Source organism: Anabas testudineus, chromosome 3, assembly GCF_900324465.2.
Source record: "Anabas testudineus chromosome 3, fAnaTes1.2, whole genome shotgun sequence".
NCBI classification, from domain to species: domain Eukaryota; kingdom Metazoa; phylum Chordata; class Actinopteri; order Anabantiformes; family Anabantidae; genus Anabas; species Anabas testudineus.
Window position 1 is genome coordinate 12,824,503 of NC_046612.1, and position 26,773 is coordinate 12,851,275.

The window sequence follows — 26,773 nt, forward strand, 5'->3', positions numbered from 1 at the left end:
TGCCAACTGTAACAACCTAGCTTAACTAATGTAAAATATATTTCTGACATTTAAGAACCATAATACAAAGGTCTAAAATAGTATGATACAACAAGAGACACTTATGTCAGGCAGATATGCTTTTTTATGGTAAAATCCCCATGACACAAGGGGAACACAAACACAATTTTCCAATATTAAATTTAGAAAAGCGAAAACATGATGCCTATGCACAAGTAGAGCTAAGCTGCACTTGGCAGAGTTCCTGGGGCACACCTGCACTTTGACTGGCCTTGTTTCTAATACCACATTCACACATACATTCAACACCACAACATAATGTCGTAAAGTGGTGTGATCTCAAACACTGTGAACCATTAATGAACTCTAGTTACACATTACAGTTTTGACAGGTTGTTACACAAATTGATTAAAATCTTCCAGAAAGTGAGCATCAAAACATAACCAAACTGTAACATTTTATGAAATAAACATAAATCCATTTCAGTCTAGTCAAGACATATCATTATTTACATAACTGATTAAATTGAAACTCCTTTAGTTATTTTCCTTTACAATTCCAGAGGGTTTGGTGAAAAAGTTGTGGAAACTTAAAACAGAATGTGATTTATAATGCAAGAACCAAAGGAAGACATGGAGCAGCACAAGCACAGTTTTTTCTTATTGTATCATCTGTTTCATCTGAAAACCTTTCCACTGCCTCCTGGATGGTGAGAGTACAGCTGGTTTACCTCATAGTAAATGTGTTTAATTTTCCTGAACAAGGCAGAAAAAAGTCAGTTCACAACTCAGTGGTTTTAAATAAAAATCAATGATTTGAAATAAATAAAAATGTATTATCCGTAGAAGGAAAGGATGAAGAACAAGATAACAAGGACTACAGATATTCATTTTGTTTAAGAGAACACAGATTGCTGTGCTGTGTTTAAAAAAAAATAAAATCTCCATGTAAATGTTTTCCACAGAAGGCCTGCATAAGCATACACAAGATTAGACTGTCTGTCTGTTAGTCTAACAGGACACATTTTGACAGGTTTTTATATCTGACAGGAAATGTATGGAATTACTCTTCATAATAAATACAATATATAGTATTTATCTGAAAATTGATAATTTAGAGGAAATGAATTCTGACATGGCTAAACGTTTAACCCCGATGTAACATCCTGTGCTGTCTGAAGTAAAAGTCTATGTTTTGGTGGATGCTGTGGGGCTGGCAGATAATACCGAAGCTGTTTCAAGAAGGAGGACGAGGATGTCAGGGAGCTGCTGCCCTTCCATGTGACGTAGTCTCCAGCCTCGCCCAGAAGTTGAAGAGCCTCTCCTACTGAACCTGATGATGGCACCTGCGATTCCTCAGTTTTGATGAAAACCAGGTGAGACTGATGCTCCACAAGGGCTGCGTGGATGGCACTCAGGAGTGCAGACCCTGGACCCGAGTCTGGGGGTGTGGGAACCAAAACCACTGCCCGGCTATTCTCTATGCAGTCTAACACTGCCTGAGCTTCAGCTGCAACCAACCACAGTTCAGATTATATTATAGATTGTCGCTTCAATTATAACTATTTCAAAGTGAACAAGGAAAAAACGAAATAAATTTAACCTACAATATGCCGATGTAACCTACAAATGGTTTTGTCATTAGAAGTACAATATCATACCTCTTCCTGGTAAGATGTCACGATCATAAAGACAGAGGCTGTAACCATAAGATGATTCCAACACACTCTCCAGCCATTTTCTGTCACAGTCTTTTAGTCCTGCATCTGTGTCGCTGTCATAGCACAACAAAAAGGCATCGTAGCTCTTTCCATCTAATCAAACAACAACAAACAACAACAGCTCTGACATTGCTGTCACAACCAGTGCAGACTCAAAAAGAGAAAAACTGAAACCTCAAACATGGTATAGCACAAAAAACATGACTCCCACCTGAGGGGCTCCTGTGACACCCAAGAGTGTCTCGTAGGAAAAGAGTGAGATCGATTTTAAACTTCACATAGATCACTACAGTCACAGTCATCACCACTACTATGGAGACAATGGCAGCAACCAGGGAGACATAGGACGGACGAGCTGTGGAGAGAATAAAATGATCTTGAACTTGACAATCTTCGCTGTTGAGTAAAAGCCAATTGATGAAAGATAAAATATTAGATCAAATATTCAAATAAATCATTTTCACAGCCACCTTTTTGGGCCAGGGTGATGGTGACGATGACTGACATCTGGGAATCTGACTCTAGTTTACAGGTGAATTTACTTGACAGATCCTCCTCTGACACTTTTTTGATGACAAGAGATGCTGTAATCTTTCTTTCATCCATCTTTTTTTCCCTAAAGTGGAACAAAGGGATGGGGGAACATTCATGAGCACGGATGTTAGCTATGATATCTATGTGGTTGTGAGAGCTGGATTGTTTGTGTTTACTCTGTGGAATTGTAGAAAACAGGGAAGCTGTCATTCGTTTCCACAAATGATGTGTCCCTCAACCAGAACACCTCAGTAAAGTTTGAATACGCAACAGCTTTACAGTCGATCACGACCACTGAGCCTAGAAAAAGCAGAGTTTTACACAGCATTTAAAAGTTTTCATTTAGAATGGCGGTATGTTTGTACGTTTGTGTGTCCATGCTGCAAATTTGAAGCTCACCCAAATCTACACGAAATACATCATTGTTATAGGGCGAAGTGATTGCTTCAGTTTTCCTGGGTTCTGTACAAAAACAGGAGAAACGCTGTATAATTTAACAAAATAAATGAAGATAAACATACATGTATAAAACAAGTGCTTTATTACCTTTTGGTTTGACATCAAGCACCATCGTAAAGGTCATGTTATATTTTTCACCACAATACAAGTAGGATCTTGTACAGATGTAGACACCTTTATCTTCTTTTCCCACACTCTGGAAGTAGCCATTGTTTGGCAAAGACTCACCTTCCTATAAATTTGATCAATTTTTAGGCATTAGGTTACTGAAACTAAGCTTTAAATCTCCCAAAACCACAGAATGTGGTGTGTAATAACTCAAAATGATTGAACCATAGAAAATCTCCACCAGACATCTCACCTGACCACAGTTTCTATAAAACCAAAATCTTACCCGCACTCAAACATCAGCTTTGTAAAATTCACACTCAACAATCTCTCATTTAAAATTACCTTGCGCCATGTAATAGGGTTACTGGTCATATTCAGGGTATTGACATCAGGGATGTTGACTTCAGGACAAGACAGTGTGCAGGACTCTTCTGCAGTACAAATCTTCGAGAACTTCTCTTTATTCTCTGTGTTGTATACTGTCAGCCTGAACTGACTGCTGGCATTCCTGTTATGTTGTTGAAGTAAAAGATATAAAGGTTTCATTTCAATGTTGAATGATATCCACTCTGTGTGAATGTGAAAGTTAAAAAGGGCAGTGTGCCAATGAAGCTGTACTTGAAGAAACCACTATCAGGTGAATGTGTACTCTCCTGGTTGTCTTGTCCTATATGACTCATACTAATTCATTCACATATTACATACAATATAAGAATATAAGATGTTTGGGTACAAACATAAGTCAGGATCATTGTGTGATTGAACTGTACCCCAGAGAACAGGAGTAGTTCCCCTGATGCTTTACAGATGCTCTCAAAAACACAAGGCTCCGTCCATGAACCAGCACATCCATCTGCCCCTGCTTAGCACATGACGTGTCACTGGTCAGAGCCATCTCCTGGGGGGTGTAAGCAGTCCAGACCCATCTGGTGTCACCACTGTGAGACTGATAGGGGCACTGCAGAGCTACCATCTCACCTGCCTTGATGTTTATCTCCTCGGGTTCTGAGGAACACACACCTGCAAAAGAATGTGGTTGTAAATGTTTGTTTACTGTGCAAAACTTACACAAACAGACGTGTGGACGGATGCATCTAAATATAAATAAGATAATTTCTTTAATGCATCATTTATATATAGTCATTTTAACAAGTACCAGTGGAACGCAGCATCCTTGCACACTGGAACAATTTTGGTTCCAATTAAGTGACTAAAAGAAATAAATCACTTCTAAAATGTAAAGGTGCTGCCTTTACAGAGATTTAAATAGGGTTACGGGACTTAAGAAGTCGTTCCCTTGGTTTAAGATTTTTACAGCACTGAGTAGTTACGTCCAGTCTAGTTGAGACTAGACCAAGTGTGAATTTCTTGTTGTCAGCAAAGTGTCTGTCAGCAACTGAGTTCTTAACCACATCCTAGTTTCTTGGTCTTCAGTCTTGTGATTTTAGTGTGATTGAAAAGAAGTAAGGTTTAGGGAAGACATCACTTTTCTGTGATTTAGAATAAAGAAAAATTTTAATGAGAGTATACCAAATATTTGTGTAACCTTTCACAGATGAATGCATAGAAACAAAAATAAACTGTTTGTGCTGGTTCTAATTTGTGGCGTCCAGAACCGCTGTGGAAATAAATGGTATTATCTTTCACTGGCATTAGCCTGAATCATATTTAACTTAATTTTAATTTAATGTACTGTAGAACAGTAGAAAGTAATTAAGGACAACCAACTATAACAAGTGACTCTAATTATAGCAAGACCTTTGAATCTTTGGTGAATTCAAAGCCAGCAGAATATAAAGTAGCTTATTTCAAATAGTTTCTCTTGTGCCAGCTGCAACATCCACAATGAAACTAATTTTACTTAAATAAAAATAATGAAGAACTTGTGACTTGTAGGCCTGACAGTTGCTCAACAGTAGGCTACTTCCACTATGTCTACTTCTGGGTTTCCAGCACTCACAGTTCATTCATTGCGTCCTGAGAACACGTTTTTACCTGTCGATGATGTGTGGAGGAGAAGCAGGAGGAGGACAAACGCTTTCTCCATCATGATTCAAGTCTGCAGCACTAACACTAAATAACGACCAGGTGGACGCAGCCTTCATGAATGACAGCTGCCGGGTAGATTCCCCCTGATGAAGTGATATCACACTGTGCGCGGATAAAAGCGAAAGTGAAGGAAGAGCGTCGCGTCGTGGCTGAAGCCCCTGCAAAAATATTCCTGTTACTTTCCACATCACTACTCTCCATATGTTTCGCATTGTCACCACTTGCTATTATTACCAGTGTTATTGTTGTTTTTCTATTTCCTCCATGATGAAAGTCAAGATAAACAAGTGGATTCGTGTCTAGTTTCGAGTCAGCAGGGGCGCAGGCTGTGATCTGGAAACTAGAGAAAGTGGCCGGGAAACCCGCGTCTGCGTAAAGGTGCAGCCCCTGGTGCGTGGAAAGCTGTGCTGCTATTTCAACTCATTTCAAATGGTTTACTTTGGGGAGATTCAACCAGCACCTTCACCCAGCTGATAAACTGGTTGAACAGGCCAGACCATGAGGGAGATGAACTAGTTTAACAAGTGCTCTGATAGAATTTAATCTTAAAAAGAGTGAATGAGTGTTAAACTCTATCAGTATAGACTGATCATACTTTACATATACTGATCTAATACTAACTACTAGGGTTAGTATCAATTTTCAGGAACTGACAATACTCAAGTAGAGAAGAGACACAGCAAAAATTACAAAAAAGTTAGAATCATAATTAGATCCAGTACTTCAGCAGAATGAGGTCCAGCTAAATCCCAGCATGTCACATTCATTTTCACTTTTACAATGAAACCTGTTGGCGTCTGAAAAAACTATATGACTCATTTTCCAGGGAGTTGACGTTTATTCATGGTATTATATTGTTTTAGCTCAGTCAAGATTGTGTTCTTTGGAATTATTATTATTGTTCTTGGACATTATTCCCAAGAACAAGCAAGTTTAGCAGCTGATAAGTAAGTAACCAGTTATTCATCTTATTGCCTTTGCTGCTGAGAAACTAGTAATGTAAGTATTCTCAATGCTCATCCAACAATTTCTACAGTTAAAGCTTCACATCAAAAGTGTTAAACTGGTAAAAATGGGGGACTGCATTGCTCATCCACTGAATAAATGATTATAATGTACTCTGAAGTAGCACTCTGACATTTTTATATATTTTTACACTATGTGGGTGAAAGAACTGTATGTTAACATGTTGTTGCTGTTCAAGATCTGTATAGGACAGACCAACAGAACATTTAGTACAGTTTAGCAAAATCATTTTACATACAAGTGTAGTACAAATGACACTTAGATGTTATTCACTTTAAATTTTCATCAGAGAAGTCACAGGAAACGCATTTTTTTCTGTGTCTGTCAGTGTGGTTGACGCTGACCCTAAATCTGCAAAACAAGACAGTGGCAAGATCTTATTTACTGTTTGTAAAATATTTTTTAAAACTACAGCTGATTTAATACAACTTCACAATTATTGTCAAGGAATTAACAATGGGTTTACTTAATTTCGTTTCTGTCTGCATGTTTAATTTATTTAGCATTTATTTGCATATTTGTCAACATGTTGCACCACTGAGATAGATCATCAAGACGGTTTCCTGTGGTAGCTAAGCACTCAACATCTAGTTTTAAGATCTTTATTTTTCTGTGTATCTGTTTCATCAAATTTCCTCAAAATGTTGTGGGTGAAATATTGAAACCTTAGACACGCTACTACTATCGAGATTGAGATGGGGGTTGTAATACTGTAACTTGTTGGCATAAATGACAGCGGACTGTTTTCACTTTCCTGGTTTTCTGTTAAAATTGGTCATGAAATGTGATCTGACCTCTAAATTTACAAATATCGAGACATAACATTTTATTTCTAAGATGATAAACAGTCACAATTTTTATAAACACTGTTTCGAGTATTGGCACCAGGTTGAAGATTTTATTGGGCCAACATGGAAAGTGGAAAAGGTGGTGTATTGTTATGACAATACACTGAATTCTGTTTTAAAGGAGATCCTGTCTCTGAAGATGCAAATATCAATTTCCTTCCACTAGGTGGAGGAAAAACATCAGGTGGGTTCACATATTATCATAGCTCCTGTATTCTAAGTTCTTACAGTAAAGGAGCAAATAACATCCTTCTTATTTAGCAAACATGGAGCAACAATGCATTTTCTGCTTGTTCTGATGTGTTCTTTCCCGTGCTGACCCCTGTCCATCACAATATTAACAACAGTAGGTGTGTTAAAGTTGTTTTTTGTATACTGTTGATATCAAAAACCTTTATTAATAAGTATTGGTATAGCAGAAATGACAAAAAAGTGCATTTGTAACAATTCAGAACTGTCTTTACTCAAGGCAGTTGTGTCTACTGTTCACCTGGGTCTGGAATATCCACCACTTCATTTGTCACCTGTCCACACCTGACAGTGAAGACATTTACACGTCCCAGATGAAAAAGCTTAGGTTGAAGGAAAGCTGCCGACCATCTTGCAGTGAGGCCTGACTTGCATATATATATACATTACATACTGTACTGTACATTTGGCATTTACTAGAAACATAGACATACATGTTTTGACTGTTTTAACAGTTATCATAGTGGGTAGCTTCTCGAGGCAAAAGCCTCGTTTTTGTTGGATGCTGTGGGGCAGGTAGATAGTAGCGTAGCTCCTTGAAGAAAGAGGAGGTGTGGATCATAGAGCTGGAGCCCTTCCAGGTGACAAAGTCAGTCTCACCAAGAAGCTTTAGAGCTTCTGGTACTGAACCTGATGACGGCACCTTTGTTTTCTCAGTTTTGATGAAAACCAAGTGAGACTGCCGCTGCACAAGGGTTAGGTGGATGTCATTCAGAACATCAGAACCTAGACCACAATCTGGAGTGGTGGGAACCAAAACTACTTTCTGGCTCTGCTCTATGCAGTCTAACACTGCCTGAGCTTCAGCTGCAATAAAACACAGTTCAGATGATATGTTACTTTCATGTTCTACAGCTAAAGCTTCACATCAAAAGTGTTAAACTGGTAAAAATGGGGGGACTGCATTGCATAATTAAATCAAGTTAATTACAGTGCTTATACAAAGTATTGTATGTTTTATACTTTTATTGACAACATAAATCAATCATGGTCAATAAGAGTTGGCGACTGACAAAAGAATTTCAGAATAAAATACCTCATTAATGTCAAAGTGAAGACAGGTTTCTACAAAGTAATGTCAATTAAATAAAAATATATAAGGTGTAATCAGTGTTTGCATTAATTTTCACCCCCAGGTCAGTATTAAGTAGATGCACCTCTGGCTGCAATCACAGCATCAACTCTGTGTGGATAGGTCTCAGTTAGGCTTGCACATCAGGACACTGGAATTTTTTGCCATTTTTCTTTGTAAAACTGATCAAGCTCTGTCAGGTTGCATGAGGATCGGGTGTAAACAGCCCTTTTCAAGTCCATCCACAAATTCTCTATTGGATTGAGGTCTGGTCTGTGACTCTGCCACTCCAGAACATTCACCTTGTTGTCGGTAAATCATTTCTATGTAGCGTTCGCTGAATGCTTTGGGTTATTGCCCTGTCTTGCCAACTGAGTAAGATTGTCCTCCGGGATGTCCTATATTTTGCCACATTCATCTTACCCTCTACCTTAGCAAGCCTTCCAGGGCCGGCTACTGAGAAACATCCCCACAGTATGATGCTGCCACCACCGTGTTTCACGGTGTGGATGGTGTGTTTGTGGTAATGTGCAGTGTTTGTTGTGCGCCAAACATAGTGTCTTGTCTGAATGACAAAAAGCCCCTTTTTGCTCTCACCAGACCAAATAACCCTCTTTCACTAGAGTCTTACACATGCCTATTAATGACCTGGCTTTCTCCTTGCTACTCTTGCATAAAGCCTTGACTGGTAAAGAACCCGGGCAGTAGTTGTTGTACCTACAGTCTCTCAGAGTGGTCATCGGTGTGTTAGTGACCTCTCTTGTTCTCTGAGTTGCTGGGAGTGTTCTTTTGTCTTCATGGTGTAATGGTAGCCAGGAATACTGAACAGCTAGTGACTGGACGTTCCAGACACAAGTGTCTTGCAATCACTTGAGACACATTGACTGCACTCAGGTAATCCCCATTTCACTAACTGTGGGACTACTAGCACCAAGTATCTGGAACTCTGTTGGATTAGGTCAGTTATTTTAAAGAGAAGCTTGTTTTCACTTTGACAGTATTTAGGTATTTTTCTGAAATTTCTTTGTCAAAGTCGCCAACTTTTATTGACCATGATTGATTTAATAAAAGGATAAAACATACATACGAAGTGAATACTTTTTATAGGCACTTTATATCTATGGTACATCAATGTAATAAAAGTCAGTAGCAGTAGACTACTATACCTTTTCCTGGTATGATCTTGCGATTGTAGAGACACAGACAGTAACCAAACTTCTCCTCCAAAACACTTTTCAGCCACTGTCTGTTGTCCTCATTCAGTCCTGCATCTGTCTCATTTCCATAACACATCAAAAAGGCATCGTAGTTTTTTCGATCTAAAAAAACAACAAGCACAACTCTGTCACACCATCCAACAGTTCACAGCCACAGTATCTATGGCCTGGATTCTGCTTAAAACAGAAACAACATAGATATCAGCACACCTGCTAACACAGATGTTACTTGAAACAAATATGACTCCCACCTGAGGTGCTGCTGTGGCAGCCAAGATTGTCTCTTATGAAAAGAGCGATATGAATTTTAAACTTTGCGTAAACAACTGCAATAATGACCACCACCAAGATTCCCACAATGCCGAGAGCCAGGAGGAGGGGAAGAGGACAAACTGTAGAGAAATAATGAACATTAAACTTTCAGTACACTTCACAGAAGTAGACTGGAACATGTCAGATCAAAGTTAAATGTGACTTCAGAGCAGTCTGAGCTTTATGAACACAGCTGAACACAACACTGCTGAAAGCTACAGTATATGAATAAACTCAGCACTGATGACACTGTTTATTTGTCTTTCACACCTTACACACCTTTTGAGGCCAGGGTGACAGTAACAAAGCTTGATAATTCAGATGCAGATTCCAGTTTACACGTGTAACGTCTTGACAGATCCTCCTCTGACACTTTTTTGAAGACCAGAGATGCTGTAACATCTATTCCCACGTTATTATCTTCCCTAAAATGCAAGGAAAGAACAGAGTTATGTGTGATATGCATGTGTGCATATGTGTGTCTCATACAACATTTGTGCTTTCAAACACAGCCGAGTGCGGAGCGTTTACATGGTATAATTGTAGAAAATTGGGAAGCTGTCGTTCGTTTCCACAAATGATGTGTCACTCAACCAGAACACTTCATCAAAGTCTGAATGCACAACAGCTTTACAGTCAATGACCACTGTTGATCCTGGAAAAAGCAGAGTTTAAACAAAGTTTGTAACTTGTACATTGTAAAGCTACTGCCAAGCATTGCATGTGTATCAATCTGCTCACCTAAATCTACGTAAAAGACATCACTTTTGTAGGGTGAAAGAATCATTGGTTTCCCAGATTTTTCTGTGGAACAAAACAGTAAATTGTAAAACTTTAAAGAAAGACACGTTGAAGTCTATGATAATGAAAAAATGACTGAAAGTGTCTTACTCTGTGGTTGGACATCAAGTATTACTGTAAAGGTCATGTTATATAATTGACCCTGAAACTGGTAAGATCTGGTACAGGTGTAGACACCATGGTCTTCTTTTTCCACACTGGAGAAGTAACTATCTTTTGATGATGAGTCACCTTGCTGCACAACGGGAAACAAATGAAGTTTTAGCCATGAAAGAAAAACAACATCATTACATTTTATTCACAATCAACAATCTCTCATTTAAAATTACCCTGTGCCATGTAATAGGGTTACTGGTCATATTCAGGGTATTGACATCAGGGATGTTGACTTCAGGACAAGACAGTGTGCAGGACTCTGGTGCATAACAAGTCTTCGAGTACTTGTTCCTCTCTTCATTCTCTGTGGACTGTGTGTTGTATACTGTCAGCCTGAACTGACTGCTGGCATTTCTGTTATTAAAGTAAAAGACATAAAGGTCATTCATTTAAATATATAAATACATTTTAATGTTTTACAAAAGCTCTAATGTGAAAGTACAGAAGAATTCAGAGATCTCCTTTCAAAATGCTGATTTTCCTCTTAGTGTGCCACGTCTACATCTAGATAATTCTGACATCATTAGGCAAGACCTGAAAATTTCCATCACCATGATGAAGAGATAAAGCAGGATGGATGGTATTCAAATGCTACCACTGGATGTCATTAACTTTAGCATTACTCTCTCCTGTAGTTGTGTTTCGTCCTCTCTGTCGCCCTCTCTCTGTTCTCCTCTGCAGGTTTCCTCTGCCTTGGAGCTGTGTATCTCCACAGTGCAGTTACTGGTCCTAACGACCACTGGTTTTGCTGCTTGTTGCGTTTTTTTGTTGCCTGCTGTTCCTTTCTCTCTCCTCTTTCCACTCACCCCAACCGGTCGAGGCAGATGGTCGCCCAGTCTGAGCCTGGTTCTGCTGGAGGTTTCTTCCTCTAAAGGGAGTTTTTGCTCTCCACTGTCTCCTAGTGCTGCTTAAGTGGGGTTGTTGGGTTTTCTATGTTATTCTGTATGCACACACTATTGTTTTCTACTATTCTGTACACAGTATATATAGTCTTGTTCAACATCACACTCAGATATAAAAGCCTATAGAGGTTTTTTTTACCCCACAGAGCAAGAGTAATTCCCTTCATGGTTTACTGATGCAATCAGTATCACAAGGCTTCTCCCAGCGATCAGCATCTGCTTCTGCCCAGCTGACTTGTTGTTGATCACATACATCTCCTGTGTGGTGTAACTTGTCCAGACTACATTGTTATTGTCATTGTGATTGTGCTTCGTGGAATGAGGGCAATGCAGCACCACCATCTCTCCTGTCTTGACATATATCTCCTCAGGCTTCAGGGGAGACACACCTGCAATGAGATTCACACATTTTAGATTTTGTGTGTGTGTGTGTTTGTGTGTGTGTGTGTGTGTGTGTGTGTGTGTGTGTGTGTGTGTGTGTGTGTGTGTGTGTGTGTGTGTGTGTGTGTGTAAAACTATAGCTACTTCATGGACTCATAAAATGACATGTCAAAGATATGATATGCTGTGTATATTAGCAAAGTAGCTGGAAATTTGTGTGGTTAGTGTTTTTTAAATGAGAACAGACATCTGTTCAGACATCGTGCAGAGAAATGATGTAGTTCTGGATGTAACTTATATGTTTCCCTCTCAAGTGTGTGTTATACTTATGAAACTTTAGGACAGCCACAACCTGGTTATTTTGATTTAGTTCTGAATCTAAATAAAAACTGTGGTCGTTTTATTTTTTTATATCTTTTAACTGAGCTCTGTGACTCTCACACTCATCTCATACAGATTGGTTTGGCCCTATGGGTCTTGTCAGTAATCCTCCCATGCCTTGTTATAGATTTGTATTCACTGTACAGCCTTAAGAGTGGTATTATTCATGTCATCCTGTACTGTTATTATACTGTATATTACAGCTTTGTCTAGATATATTTTTTATTGTGTTTTTGATGCTGCTGTAACATCTGAGTTTCCCTCTGTAAATCAATAAAGTTTTACCTGATCTAACCTTATCAGAAGACTGATCTGAAGCCAGTAAATCGCAAACTGTCATTGTTTAAATTCGTAATTCATCCCTTGTGTTTTCAGACCTGCTATTGGACAAGCCAGCTCTTCTACATCACCACATCCTCCATAAAGCTCAGAGATGCTGCATGTTGCCCCTCAGTAATTTACCATCAGTATCGAGACTCCAGGGGATCCTGTCTTATCACTATCTTCATATGAACCCGTGCTCACTGAAAATTCTTTACATTAGAGTGACTGTTACTAACGTGATCTCGTAGAAATTATATTTATATACAACTCATTTGCAACAGAAATAAGTTCAAAAGGAAATGTTATTATGATTCCATTATAGATTAGAAATATGGTTAATTCATGTATTTACCCAAATCCATGATCTGTCCCTAATCTTAAGCAATGTGACAATATTTATTGATGACCACAGACAGGACTGTGGATGCCACCACACAAACTCTGAGACAATCAGATGCAGTACACATATGGTACTTCCTCTTTTTTATGTAAGAAATGACGTTGTTTCAGAACATAGTACGATTGTGTTGCTATGTTTTTAATTACCAATGTAACTAAAAACATATCTCAGACAGGATTTGATTATAGAAACAATGACGTGGTGACTAGTGGTCTTGTGAGTTCCTTCTACATGGGGCTGTTTGTCATGTATCACATTTCACATTTAAAATGACACATTTGACATTTTGTGATATTTTTAGTGCATTTGATATTAAAATATTAATATTACAATTTCCTGTCATGCAGAAGCAACACACCCATGAATTTCCACTGTGTAAGATTGCGATAACCCTCTTGTGTTAATCTTACATACTTTATTTATATATTACTTTCTTGAAATTGCATCATCTAATTCTATGGAAAATAAGATGATTATTTTCTTTTGATAATGGAAACCAGCTACTTGATAAGAACCATTTATCATTTAAACATACATCAGATTGAATCACGAGTACTGACCTTTTACTCATTTATATCTCCAAGCAGATGATTCAGAGTTAAGCAGGACACGTGAAGGTGTTTCTTTGATTTTATAGGAAGGCTACTTATGATCTACTGATTCTACTGATGGCAGTCTGTTCTCTAGTAACTAATCATGGGTCAGTCAGAAACTGTGGAATTATTATGAATCATCATGTTGTTACCAGTTATTACCTCAGTAACTATTTCCCCTGCCAACACTTCATAACAATCTAAAATGTGGGACTCTGAACCAGTGTTTTAATATTTAACATGTTTTATTGTATAAGCTTATTATTATAAAACTCTTACTCCACATACACTTGTTAAGAAAATGTAATGAAGTAAAAAGTACAAAAGTTACCTTTGAAATGTAGTAAAGTCGAAATAAATGTAGAACACAATAGAAAAACTCTAATTGAAAGTAATGTACATGTAATTTAAAACAGAATTTAGTTTGGATCAAGTGTACCATTAACACTTAAAGAGATGCTGACAAGTTAATGCTTATTCTTATTTTGAATTTCAAATATTCATCACCTGGATTCATCTGTTACAACACGAATCAACCAACATCAGACTTAAACACTCAACCTTGGTAATCGTCCATATGTTGAAGTGACTCTCTTACCTGTGAGTAGTGTCAGGACGGGGAGCAGAGCCACTGGAAGAATGTTCACCATCATCTTTAAAAGGATCCTGAGGAATGAAGGCTGTCAGAAGCTGTAGCTGAAGCTGACCTCTTTTCAGAAGCAAAACTGAAACAGACAGAACAGAAACAACAAAGGTCCGACTGATCCTCCCAGCGCGTGTGAGATGTAATCAGTACAATTAACATGTTTCGTGTAACTGTATAGTTAATATATAATAGACCAAATCAGCCTTTCACCACTTGTGCATCTTATGGCACAGAAACACTTTTTAAATAGCACGTTGCTTTGCTGTTTTTCTCCTTGACTTAGATTTTGTTTTGCTTGCCTTGTTCCTCACTTTGGATAAAAGCGTCTGCCAAATGGCTAAATGTAAATGTAAATGTAAATGTAATGCAGTCTTATTTTAATAGTTTTAATTAAGTGTTGTTCAGGTCAGAACACTTTTGTCAGAAAATGTTTGTCGTTTATTAATCATCGTTTTCTTTAATAAACTTTAAATATTCCTTTACTCTTTCCAGTTTATCCAGTTCATCCTCCTGATGACACTGTCCCGGCTTCCATGTAACTTTCATGCTTTCCATTACTTTAAAATAATTACTAGTAAACTACACGGTGAAACCTGAGCCCATAAAATCTGCTTTGTTGTAGTTTTGTGACGGAGCCACAGGACGCGCGGCTCCGTGCGTCCTCGGCGGGGGTTCATTGCTATGGGCGACCGCGTCTCTCCGCTGCGCTTCTGGATCTGAGGTTGTTGCAGCGGAGGCACGGAAAGAAAGGGATCCCTCGAGGATTTACCAAAGATGACCGACATACTCCGGCTGGTGTCAGAAGTGGGAAGGCGGACTTTCCCTACACTCTCCAAGCTTTCTGAAAACGGTCAGACAAAAACCTTTTTTAAAACCAGTGTCAGGGTGGTAAACCGATTCATTTGATCTGAGAGCCGCTAATTCACTGTAGATAAATGGGAATGTGTTCCATTGACTACATATATAACCAAAGTGAATGTGTTTTTCAGATATTGACTCAATTTGGGCAGAACTATCTGCTTACATTGAACGTCAGATGACCTTTCAAAAGGTGAACCTATCTATCTATCTATCTGTCTATCTATCTATCTATCTATCTATCTATCTATCTATCTATGTATCTATCTATCTATTTATCTATCTATCTATCTATCTATCTATCTATCTATCTATCTATCTATCTATCTATCTATCTATCTATCTATCTATCTATCTATCTATCTATCTATCTATATCTATCTATCTATCTGTCAACTGATTGGTCTCTGTTATAGGGGGTCCACCTGGTAGGACTAGGGACCTTCACCTTCTCTCAGCAGAAGTTGAACATAGGCAACAGGTTTATCATGATCCAACGACCCATTTTCCTCCTGGCTGGGAAACTGGCTCAGTCGCTGGGATTAAAACAGATCAGGCCACTGGCTGCAGGTGAGCACATTATAGGAGACACAATGGGAAAAGAAATACTGAATGTATGTTTATGTAAAATGTATACTGCGACAGCTTGAAAAGCTCCAGTCAGCAAGCACTGCCAACAGCTCAGGGAACTAGTTACAGTTTTTGAGCCCATTAACCACTGAAACCGTTGTTGTAACAAAATAGTTTCTAAGCAACCAACTCAAACTCCGAGTCACTGTGTTCAACTAAGAATCTGAAACAGAGCTACCTCTAGAAAGCATTAACATTTATTAGGTATGGGAAATTGGTAGTTTATTATGATCCATAATATACCTCCTCCCTAATATTTAGAATAAGATTTTATAGTATTTATTAAAAGCTTATTAAGATGACGCCATTTTCCAGTGCTCTCCGGTTGCTCTGGAAACTTGATGTGCTGGTGAATCATAGCTGCACTGATACAACTGTGCTTCACGCATTAACACAAGAACGATGATGGTTTTGGTGTGTGACTCTTGCAGCGACACACCTTCCAGTGGTGCAGCTGAACTTTGCTGCCGTGTCACAAGAGACGCCGTTCAGTCGAGATGCAGTGGAGGGCTGCATCAGAGAAACTCTTCAGCTTCTCTTCAGATCTTTGACCTCCGAACAAAACATTTTTGTCACCTTCCATGGGATTGGAGTTTTGTCCTTTAAAAACAACAAGGTGACTCTGCTGCTTGTTTTTAATTTCTTATACCTTGAGAACTCTGACAGCTGGTTTTCCATCCCGTCTAACCTCAGTTGATGTGCTTCAAAGGTCCAGGATGAAATTCAACAGAGATTTTATCAATGCCATGGATGGAACTGGTAGGATACTGTTAGCTTTTAACAATGTAAGTGTAAAGAAGTTCATGTATATTTGCATGATACAGCATTTGACGGATTTACAGTGTATTTATTCATACAGATCATTGGTGCTCTGGCCTTTGCAGAGACCTGGCAGCAGCGTCTCTTTACTGTCTGGGGGACTGTCCAGGCTTCAGAGGCCACAGACTGGCAACCCTATTGCACTGCCAACTGTCTGCTCTCCGCAGCCAGACTGCAGAGCTGCTGACAAAGATGGATGCTGCTTGTCACTAGCTCCAGAACAGAGGAGTGCAGGAGGTGAAAGAGCTGTGTGCACAAGTCGGACAATCAGGGTTTGAGCTTGAAAGCATTTCTGAAATGTCCTGTTTAAAAGAAAAAGACCAACTGAAATAATATGATGCTCATGTTTGTTCTTTTGTTTTCTGGCCAAAAGGTTGAGTATTATAATTAAGCTATACAGTCTCAGCAGTTCCGCTTAGCATGGACCGAATGGATGGGGAAACAGCAATCCTGGCTCTGTCAAAAGATAACAAACACTTATGTTTTGACAGAGATAAAAATAGAAGACCGCAGAAGCAGTAACAGCAGGATATTATTGTACAAATAGTCCTGCTACCCCCTACTGTTTCCAGTTCTCATGAAGGGGGGACATTTCCTTGGAGCTATGTTGTTACTCTTGAGGTTAAACTTGTTGCACAAGTAAGATGAGGGTGAATTCTCAAACTATGAGTCAGTCAGTTTTACTTTCATTTCAGTTTACCTTATAATCAAAGACCAGATGAGTAAGAAATTAAAAGTTAGTGGATTCAAACATTTCTCAACCAGAAATTGCTACTAAAAAGTTGCCACTGAGTGTCATTGTTATTATAGACATGGTCGATATGAAGAGTGAAAAAAGTGAAGTGATGTTTAGAAATAGTGAAGCTACTCAGAGTGTGGTTGTCTCTACAGAAGTTCCCCAACAGAGAGAATCTAAAACCCATCAGACACTGCAGCCTGCCAAGATGAAAGCTGTCAGCCTGTCTGAAGAACTGAACCCAAAACCCCCCATGGAGACCACAGACAAGTACTACACACACAAAGACACAATACACACTGTGTAGAGAGGTTCAGCTTGCAGTGCACTAAGCTGTTGTTTGGAGGTAAATGAGTCAGTGAGAGCTGGGACCTCAGTGGTGGTCAGATATTGTTTCTGCCTAGAGACAGCTTCCAAATCCATCAATGATGCACAACTACCTGTGGGACAGATTTCTCTTCTGTCACCACTTCCATGCTTTCAGCTTCTACACACACACACACACACACACACACACACACACACACACACACACACACACACACACACACGTGTGCCTGTAATCCAAGGGAACTGTCATAGTGAAAGTTTTCTGATTAAAGAAGGGGACAGAGTGTGATCTGGAAAGTGAAACAAGTGCTGACTATCTGTGTACAAGTTGACTGAATTTCAGCATCACTATAATTACACTAATTAATGTAGAATCGAGTGTGCTCAGAAATAGTTATATGTCAGGGTTAAGCCCGGAAGTCATTCGTGCATATATTACAGCGCAGGGCTTAAGCATGTGTTTCCACTCTCAGGACCACGAGCTCTGCCTCACCACCAGAGGTCAGACCCAACCTAGAGCAATCTTGTCTGAATAATAGCTGCTCAGGCCACAGCCGTGCAGGACAGGTGAGAGTGCTGTGTATCACATATTGTACGACTGAAATAACATTTCTGGTAACTTAAGTCAAGTTTGATAAAGCTAGATGCTGTTGTTGTTGTTGTGTTGTTCTCAGATCAGAAAATATATAGTATATACAATCAAAATATAGTAATCCAAAGTTCTGTAGTATCAATGAATCACATGACTATGTGTAATGTGTAATGGGTTGTTCACTATAAGTAATCCATAACCTGCAGGTTTACGCTATCTTCACTTAAAAGCCTGTGAGGGAAATAGTTGTAGCATATTCATTTTGTTTGTTTTTTTTTTAATTACTAATCCATTGCAGTGTTATTTATAATTTTACCACCTTCCTGTGGGCTTTTCTCTTTAGGAGCTGTGCTACCTGTGTATGCAGCGAGCCAAAAGAAATGTTCCAGTGTACCTGAGGGAGCAGCAGGTGGCAGAAGAAAAAGCTCAGGAGAAACTCTTACTGTTTAAAGAACAACAGAGAGACAAGCAATACATGGAGGAAGAACAGGTGTGTACGACACCGGGTCTACAGCCAGTATGAGCTAAATGACAACAGCAGCAACACACCGATTCTTATCAGTCGTAATAGTAACCAAAACATAAACTCTGACCTGAAGATTGTGCTCGATTAAACGTCACTGGATCAAAATTCATCCTAAAAAAAATGTCTGAAACAAATTGGTTAGCTATCCTTTCATAATCCTATCAAAATGCCAAAAACAACACTGTGATGGTGACATTAAAGCAATAGTCAGGAGATCATTGAGGAAAGTGTGATTCTGGGAAACATAAATCTCTCAACCGAATTGTAAAAGCTTAAAAAATCTTTTTGAATTGAATTTTGGCCACTTCTCGTGTAGGCTCTTGGGATTTCAAACGACAACACTCAGATTGAGGATGTGGAAATGTGTGTGAGGATGTGTGTTGGTTTCACTCAGCCAGAAGTAGCACATAAAACTTGAACCATGGCGTAAAAACAAAGTAAAAGCAGGAATAAAAACTTCTCACGTCAGCATTTGAGGAATAATTAAGGGTTCATAACATAGAAAAACATGCGCAAATTTGCAAACTTGCAAAAATTACATAAACTGTTACACTACTGCACACAGAGGACTGCATCTTTCAAGCAGGTAAAATCCACTTGTATACATGTAACCGCTGTTATTTAGGTGAGGGGGGAAGCATAGGAGAAATCAAAGAATGTGTGTGTTTACCACTTGAATAATTATATTTGGATGAATGAAACAAACATATAATCTGTGTAGTGTGGCCAAAGATCCTGGGTCAGCACATAATAAATTACCTCTGAGCAATAGGGTATTTTTTCCAACTTAAGAGACGACATGTCTGGAGCTTTTAGATGAGTCATTATAAGACTTGGAAAATCATTACTTTAGGGAAAATGTCTATTTTCATGGTGGATACCAGTATAAATCTTTGAAATGGAGCCACCTAAACCATGTTTGCTTCTGTGGTCAATCACTCAGTTTTTATAAGTAGATCACCTACAAAACACGCAATTTACAAGTTTGCACATGTAATTTAATATTTGCCATTTTGGGGCCTGTTGTTTTTTGCCAATATTATTCCATGGACCAATAAAACAAAGTCTAAAATGTCATAAAGAACTGATGGAGGGGTCAAAGAAACCACGGTTCACTTTCTACCCTGGTTGGTTTGGTATTTTGTGCTCTAAGAGTGTATTATTATCTAGTAAATATAGTTTTTGTGTCATCATCTGACAGGCAAAGCTGAATGAGCAACGTGGGCATGCGAAACTGGTTGCTACATTCAACCTACAAATGTCAGAGAAGAGAGAGAAGACTTCCTGTACTCGGTACCCTGTGAGTAGAACATGGAGCCAGCGGCACCAGCTGTCCCTAAGTTCAGTCTTATCATAGTTACTTAATTACTTACTTAACATTTTGTGGATTTTTACACTAAATGAAAATAGGTTTCACAACAGAATCCAGTTAGATAGCGAATCATTTTTACTAAATAGTCACGTCTACTATCAGGCAGGTGTAAGTGTTACCTACTGTTACTAAACTAAATTAGACCTGGTAACAGACAGAGCTAAAGACGAAGCATGCAGCTTCAGACTGAGGAGAAAAACATCTAAGAGAGATTTAAACTGAGAATAATTCAAATTACATTTCACAAAACAACCACACAAAAACCCACAGTATATACTAATTTCAAAATTAGGACACTAATAATGTCAATATTGCTGGTTAGCTTAATGAAACATTACAGGTTTGGCATGAAACCAGTAAGCTTCATGGAAAGTGATTTGAAAAGGTTACAGGTGGTGCTGCTACTGTCCAATAACATAATGTTTCCATTGAAACCTATTTATACAATAGGAATCTTAATTAGCTAAGACATTTATTAACTTTTACTGATGCAACTTGATGTTATAGATACATATATAGAGAGAGATAGATGTCATGACTACTTCACAGAAAACAGTTCAACTTTTCAGTATGGGAACAGTAACGAAACACAGATCTGACACAATCGCAGAGGATTAATGAGTAAGCAGTGACACTGTAAACTTCCTCTGAAATTCTGGTGGATATTTGACATACAGAACGTGTAGGTGGCAGTGACGCTAGCCATGTAAAAATAGACACATAGTCATGATCCTAATGGTAATACATTGCATTACAAAAGGAAATCATCAAAAGTACGGTTTAAGTTCATGGAGGTCTGAAGGATTATTATTGTAAAAACTATAAATCACTCGAACCTTAGCGGAAGAGCGGTTTGTTAAAATTCAGTGTCTTCTCTGGGCTGCTCAGACTTCATTCATCTTCCCGGCTCGGCCCCTCACTCCTGCCAGGAGGATTCAGCAGCATCATTATATGAACGATCTTCAGAACCAGATAGAGAGACGACGGCAACAGGAGGCTCAAGACCAGCAGAACCGGCTCCTCACGGAGCGTCTAGACCAGATCCAGCTGGTCCAGGAGTGAGTCTGTAAAAGCTGTGCTGCTCAGTCATTTCTGAGGTTCAGTGGTGACAACTATTATGCCACGTGATGTACTGTGTGTATTTTAGGATAGCTTTGCAGAAGGCCCAGCAGCTCCAGCAGAAATCCGAGAGAACTAAGCACTACAAGAGAGCTCTGGATACTCAGGCAAGAAAACACTTCACAAAGTTCACTTCAAAATATTTGTTGTCCTTATTACAAACGCAGCTCAACAAAACAGCAAAAGAAATGCTCACCAGTGATAATATAGGACAATATAAGATATAGACAGAACACCTATATCAAATCATATCATATATGCTTTCAGATTAACTTTCTGAGGAATCAAGTCTTGAATAGTTCTTGAAAACCATGAAATGTACAAAAATATTCATCAAGATCATAAATGTTCCTGGATTTCTACATTCACTCGTAATAATATTGTAGGCAGTTGTATGGTAGCTGTTTTTTCATTACAATGTTTTACTCAAATAGTCTTTGACAGTATTTATTGTCCAGCTTCACTTGCAGTACGTCAAGTAATTTTTTGTTAGACTCACACATTTCAGCTTGTTTTCTACCTCAGAGTCTGTTAAAAGTACAAAGGCAACGAATATTAAAAATAAACTCCATGCACATTGGCAGTAGCATGAGTTGTGTTTGTGTGCTTTTCTCTTATTGCCTTTAACCTGGCGTACACATACGTGTACAACACATTTTGGGCTCTTGTGTGTGCAAGCTGATCGCAACTGTTACACAGCCTTTCACAAATAGGTGTGTAAAGAAAAAGGGCATTGCTAGTTTTTAATGCAAAATATTGTTATATGTGTGTTATGTGTTGATAAAAAAAAAAAGTGTTATAATTAGTTTAAAATGTAAGCATATGATGTCTTTTCTGAAAATGTTTGTGAAAAGATGATGCTTAGTTTTTAGTTATATCTTATCTTATAAGCCCAAATAGCAAAAAGAATTTAAAAATGCATATCAAATTAGAGCTCGGGTCTTAAGAGGTTAAAATATATTCCCTCTGAACTGTGCTCTTACACAGATCTACATCTGTCCCTTTCTGATTTCCTCTCTGATGCTGCTGATTTCCACAAAACATCAGCACAACATTATGGTTGTCAACATGTGCCCTTGTGTTTTGCACACTGAGGAAGGTAGTAGGTCAAAGGAAGGCAGCAAAGGTTACCGCCCATCCTGCTAGACAAGGGCACGAGTGCACGCACGCTGCCTAGAAAACCACTTAAAGCCAGTTTTCTGCTACAGTATTCTACTGTGTGGCAGAATTCACGAAAACACCAGAAGCCTGTTAAGGTTTGGGGGCGATTTATACTGGTTTACTTGGATTATTACATTATGATGGGTCAGATTCACAGTACACCGTTAAACTTTCTGTTCATTAAACCTGTTCTGCCAACACACAGTACAGTGCTCAAGAAAATAAATAAATGCAACAACATAAAATAACAAAAAGACTAATAGACAAGCACAGACTACACCTGTTGGCTTTCAGTAATACAGTCCTTCACTTAACAATCTAGGGGAATGGTATGGCATTAGAGAATTTGTCTCATTTTCTAAATGCACTACTAAAGTATAACATGCTTTGTTTTTTGTTTTTAGGCCATAAAGACCCTGCTACATATCATATATATTGTCACATATGGGGGAAGTATTATAAAGTGGTCTGCTGTTAGGTACAACTGAGGGGAGTCTGTTCTGTCCTTCAGGTGGGGGATAAGAAGCATGCAGACCCTCAAGAGGACCAGCCTGACAACTCTGGGCTCAACCATCATGAGACAGCCGAAAGCAATGCAGACAGCCGACAGAGGGCGCAGAAGGTCACAAATAACCATAGTCATATTTTTATATGTATAAATTATTATGTTTTTTTCCTGTTCCACTGCATTTAAGACTAAAAAAAAAACAAACAAATTGATCAGTAAAAGTATCCTTAGAGAGCATTATATTATTAGATTGTATGTTAGTGGATCGATATAAATGAAGCATCAACATCTAAGCAACAGTGTTAAGCTGCAGCTTTACATTAGCCAACATTAACTGCTAAAAATGAAAATAAATACAGTAGCATGGCATAGAAATGCTTAGACCTGCTTCTACATGAGTTGATTTATATAGGTTTGTTACATACTGAAGTTGATGTGATGTTTCTTTCCTGGCAGATCTTTGAAGTGAATTTCAGTGCTGTCACCCAGAGGAAGAAGGAGGAACTGCACACCCGCCAGACACAGCTGGAGAAAGAGAGGGAAATGCTGAAACACAACAAAATGGAGTGAGTAAAGGGATAGTGAAATAACAAGCCCTGAATACCAGTGAGGATGTGCAGAAAAATGCAACACCCTTAGTTTAAACATGTTGTTTTACTCTGTTGCATCTCTCTGATGTATGTTTTCACTCCAGGCTGATATTGGACCACATTAATCAGTTTGAGAAAAAGCGGAACGTCATTAAGTCATTAGAGAACGAATGGAGTCGCAGTGCGAGGCTCAAGCAGCAACGGGAGGACGAGGAGAGGCGCTTCCTGAGGTGAGGATCCCCTTCCATAGGTGTTTACATGTATCCATGGGTTCATGTTGGCAGCAGGTACCCGATGAGTCCGATTAGTGTAAATGTGCAGTGCAGTATTTTCATATGTCCTGTGTGCAGCTGAACCAGGCTGTGAACACAACATTTGCACATTAACTATACCTTATAAACATTCTCCATTATAATAAGGGGTGGGGGGGCATTGAGTATTAACTAACATATTTCTCTGCTTCAGGCTGAAAGTGAGTTTATTCTGTTTCTCTGTGCTCAGATCTGCTGGTCAGCTCATGGTAGATAAGCTCACACAGTACAGGCGCTGTGCCCAGTGTAAGAGGAGGACCACCAACTGTGGGGAGAGCAACATCTGGAAAGACTCTCATTACCTGTCTGGCTCACAGCACATGATCTGAAGGACAGTGTTAAGTTAGACATCAATACTTTACGTCCTAAACAACTTATAATGTGATGTGCACTGAAGATGAAATCTTTTGTCAAGCCTATGTGCTCACGTACTTTGATGTTATGATGTGGAATACTTATTATTTACTGTTTTAATATGATATTTATTCTTGCTGCCTTCCTAAATTAGTCTTTGGAATTCATTCTTATGGATAATATGAGTGTTTCGTCATTCAAAAATAAATAAATCAACACACGACTCTCTGCTCTGTGTTTTAGATTGGTTCTGAGGCCCTGTGTGTTAATTACAAGAGACGAGAACTTGTAAGAAACCAGAAAATCCAGCAGTTACCACACAGATTTATGCATAGTTAATAAACATAAGTACTTGTTAACCACATCTATGCCTTTGTCCTTGGACATTACAAACTTTGAGAGACAGCTGCACCATGTCTGACCCTGGCAAATGAAGATGTAAAAAGAAGGCCTCGATACATACACACAAGTTCATTACCTACACAGAGATGAGAGACTTTGTGGGAACGAAAACAAGATAAAGATGAAAGTAGATATGAGGTTTTGATACAGGAGGAGGGGTTTGTGCAACCATGGGAGTCACCATGGATGATAAATGTTGTGTTGCAGGACTTATGACAACATTCTTCTGGCTTTCGTCCCAGTTTTCTGTGAAGCCAGAACTCCCTTAATAAGCTCAAGAAGACATCTGAAGGTCTTTGTACTGAAACAGATGCACAATGAACAGCATCATACACACACTGGCGGATCAAATCACTAGGTGACAGATCCTGTTTGTGCATGTACTGTATGCACAAATAAATATGTACGTCTGTGACCAATTGTGCTCTTGTATATGCAGTATAGTGGGATGGCACAGAGAAATGTCTCCTACATACCGTCGCTATAAAATTCCCTATTTTTGTTATGATCCCTCCGTTTCAGTTCATCAGGGAATCAGTCTCTAGGGAAATGTAGAGAACTTTTACAGCGCATTTATCAAAAGTTCCCAGGGAAATTCTTTTTATCTGAGTGTAATAATTGAATGCACTCAGGAGGAAAAAAGACCACAATGCTTCAGACTCCACAGTGAGGTCAGTATAACAATATTATAGTATAATATAATCAATTGACTCATCATTGTCTTTGGAGTTATTAAAGATGTGGTGGACTCGGCCTGTGGGACAGCCCCACTGCCCGGAGGCAAACAGCAGGAGACCGGTGACAATATACTCAATGCTGTTTGACATCCACATGATGACTGATAATTAAGGGTTGTGTAAGACTGTGCAACTTTACTCTGCAACAGCACCAACGTGTCTTCATATATTTGGTTCAAATGTGAACTTGTTTCCTCCGGAGAATCTGTGGAATGTGTGAAATTACTGCAACTTGTGTTCAACATGAGCACCCTCTGTTTGCCGCTGTCTCTTTCTGTCTTTCCTCAGCCTTTCTAATGTGCATATGCATGTTTCCAGATTTGCAGGCTAGTAGATCTAATGGATATCCATTCTAGTTTTACTGCCGGGCAGATTGTAGTTGGCTTTTTGACAGTTTCTGAGTTCATTTGAGATCCAGATGTTCCCACCCTGCCTACACGCCATCCCACAATGACTAGAGTACAATCCTCATAAACCAAACACATCATGAGAGCATGTGAGCTGTGTCACTGAATGACAACCAGCATATCATCCATTGTTTACCCTGTTTCCATGCCTGCGAAAAGAAAGCTGTTTGGGTAAACAGCTTATAACTGGGATTCATTTAATCAGATCTGGAACGTGATACTATGGTACGTACAGTATCCGGTCAGCATGATAGGGCTGCTAATGGAGCTTTATTCACATTTCTCTGCACTTGATGGAGACCAAAACAAAGCTGAAAGGAGGAGCACTCACGTGTTCACATGTAAAAACATACGCTCACACACAATCCACGCACACTCTGCATGTGAAGAATGTGATTGCCTGACAAATATATTTCTCCTCTTTTACTGAAACTCCCTCCTTTCCTGTTCCTCTTCCGTTCATAAGCTACAGCCTCATGGTTCACATGCGAATAACCTCAGCACATGCACACACGAAAAGATACACACAGACAAAGTATTTGTACTATTTTCTAAGGGAGTACTAGTTAAGATTCCTTTCCCTCTGCTTCTGCTTCTTCCATCTAGCTTAACTTTTTGACTTGACTTCTTCCTAGATGACTTCTTTTCCACCTCCACCTCTCTTCATGCGTACGTTAACATATCTTTTCATCACTTTGTGTTTTCCCATCTTCACTTGAATACAACACACGTCTCCTATTATACACATACAGATGCAGCTGCCACGGGCAGTCCACCTTGGCAACAGAACAGGAAGACCAGATCTGCCAAAGTGTGAATGTGTTGTGCTTTGCTTTACAACGCCGTTCTGTTGTTCAGTAAAATACAATGTGACACTAAAGAGGAGCACCTCGCTGGTGTCAGTGTCATTGTTCTGTGTTACTGTGCTTCTGCACGACTACACATTCAGTTGAGAGGAGAAAAGGAAAGTGAGAACACATGAGCTAAAAAGTCGGTCATAAAATACATAACTCCCACTGTTTCTAATTTACTTCACATTTATTTGTACTGTGTGCTCTGGCACAGTTCAGTACTTTGAAGAAAAATATAAATACTTTAATTACTCTATAAACTACTGCTTCTTTTGTTTTGTTACTAAG

General features: G+C 38.9%; 3 protein-coding genes across 5 annotated transcripts; 1 reads left to right on the forward strand and 2 right to left on the reverse strand.

Moving 5' to 3' along the window:
• Positions 1-111: 111 nt before the first annotated feature.
• Positions 112-5,282, reverse strand: LOC113173915 (interleukin-1 receptor-like 1). Its single transcript, XM_026377499.1, has 11 exons — positions 5,109-5,282; positions 4,821-5,032; positions 3,596-3,845; positions 3,168-3,333; positions 2,802-2,946; positions 2,655-2,717; positions 2,432-2,555; positions 2,192-2,337; positions 1,933-2,076; positions 1,662-1,814; positions 112-1,510 (listed from the first exon to the last, which is right to left on the reverse strand). Exons 2-11 carry the CDS (start codon positions 4,873-4,875, stop codon positions 1,140-1,142), a joined length of 1,617 nt encoding a protein of 538 aa, XP_026233284.1. The 5' UTR covers positions 4,876-5,032; positions 5,109-5,282; the 3' UTR covers positions 112-1,139.
• A 424-nt stretch (positions 5,283-5,706) lies between these two features.
• LOC113174862 (interleukin-18 receptor 1-like) lies at positions 5,707-14,228 on the reverse strand. Its single transcript, XM_026379038.1, has 10 exons — positions 14,135-14,228; positions 11,597-11,846; positions 10,729-10,909; positions 10,490-10,634; positions 10,340-10,402; positions 10,130-10,253; positions 9,878-10,023; positions 9,538-9,678; positions 9,236-9,388; positions 5,707-7,804 (listed from the first exon to the last, which is right to left on the reverse strand). Exons 1-10 carry the CDS (start codon positions 14,187-14,189, stop codon positions 7,446-7,448), a joined length of 1,617 nt encoding a protein of 538 aa, XP_026234823.1. The 5' UTR covers positions 14,190-14,228; the 3' UTR covers positions 5,707-7,445.
• Positions 14,229-14,254: 26 nt separating this feature from the next.
• Positions 14,255-25,204, forward strand: LOC113174863 (coiled-coil domain-containing protein 81). 3 transcript variants are annotated; one of them, XM_026379041.1, is made up of 16 exons: positions 14,255-15,032; positions 15,172-15,233; positions 15,457-15,610; positions 16,102-16,294; positions 16,380-16,455; positions 16,555-16,726; positions 17,381-17,495; positions 18,029-18,122; positions 18,491-18,637; positions 19,875-19,973; positions 20,934-21,103; positions 21,193-21,271; positions 22,837-22,947; positions 23,290-23,399; positions 23,528-23,653; positions 23,925-25,204. In XM_026379041.1, exons 1-16 carry the CDS (start codon positions 14,957-14,959, stop codon positions 24,061-24,063), a joined length of 1,923 nt encoding a protein of 640 aa, XP_026234826.1. In that variant the 5' UTR covers positions 14,255-14,956; the 3' UTR covers positions 24,064-25,204. The 3 variants fall into 3 exon arrangements, with proteins under 3 accessions (XP_026234826.1, XP_026234825.1, XP_026234824.1); XM_026379040.1 differs by lacking the exons at positions 14,255-15,032; positions 15,172-15,233; positions 15,457-15,610 and having other exon boundaries at positions 16,140-16,286; positions 23,925-25,203; XM_026379039.1 differs by lacking the exons at positions 14,255-15,032; positions 15,172-15,233; positions 15,457-15,610 and having other exon boundaries at positions 16,140-16,286; positions 16,380-16,726; positions 23,925-25,203.
• The last annotated feature ends 1,569 nt before the right edge of the window (positions 25,205-26,773 follow it).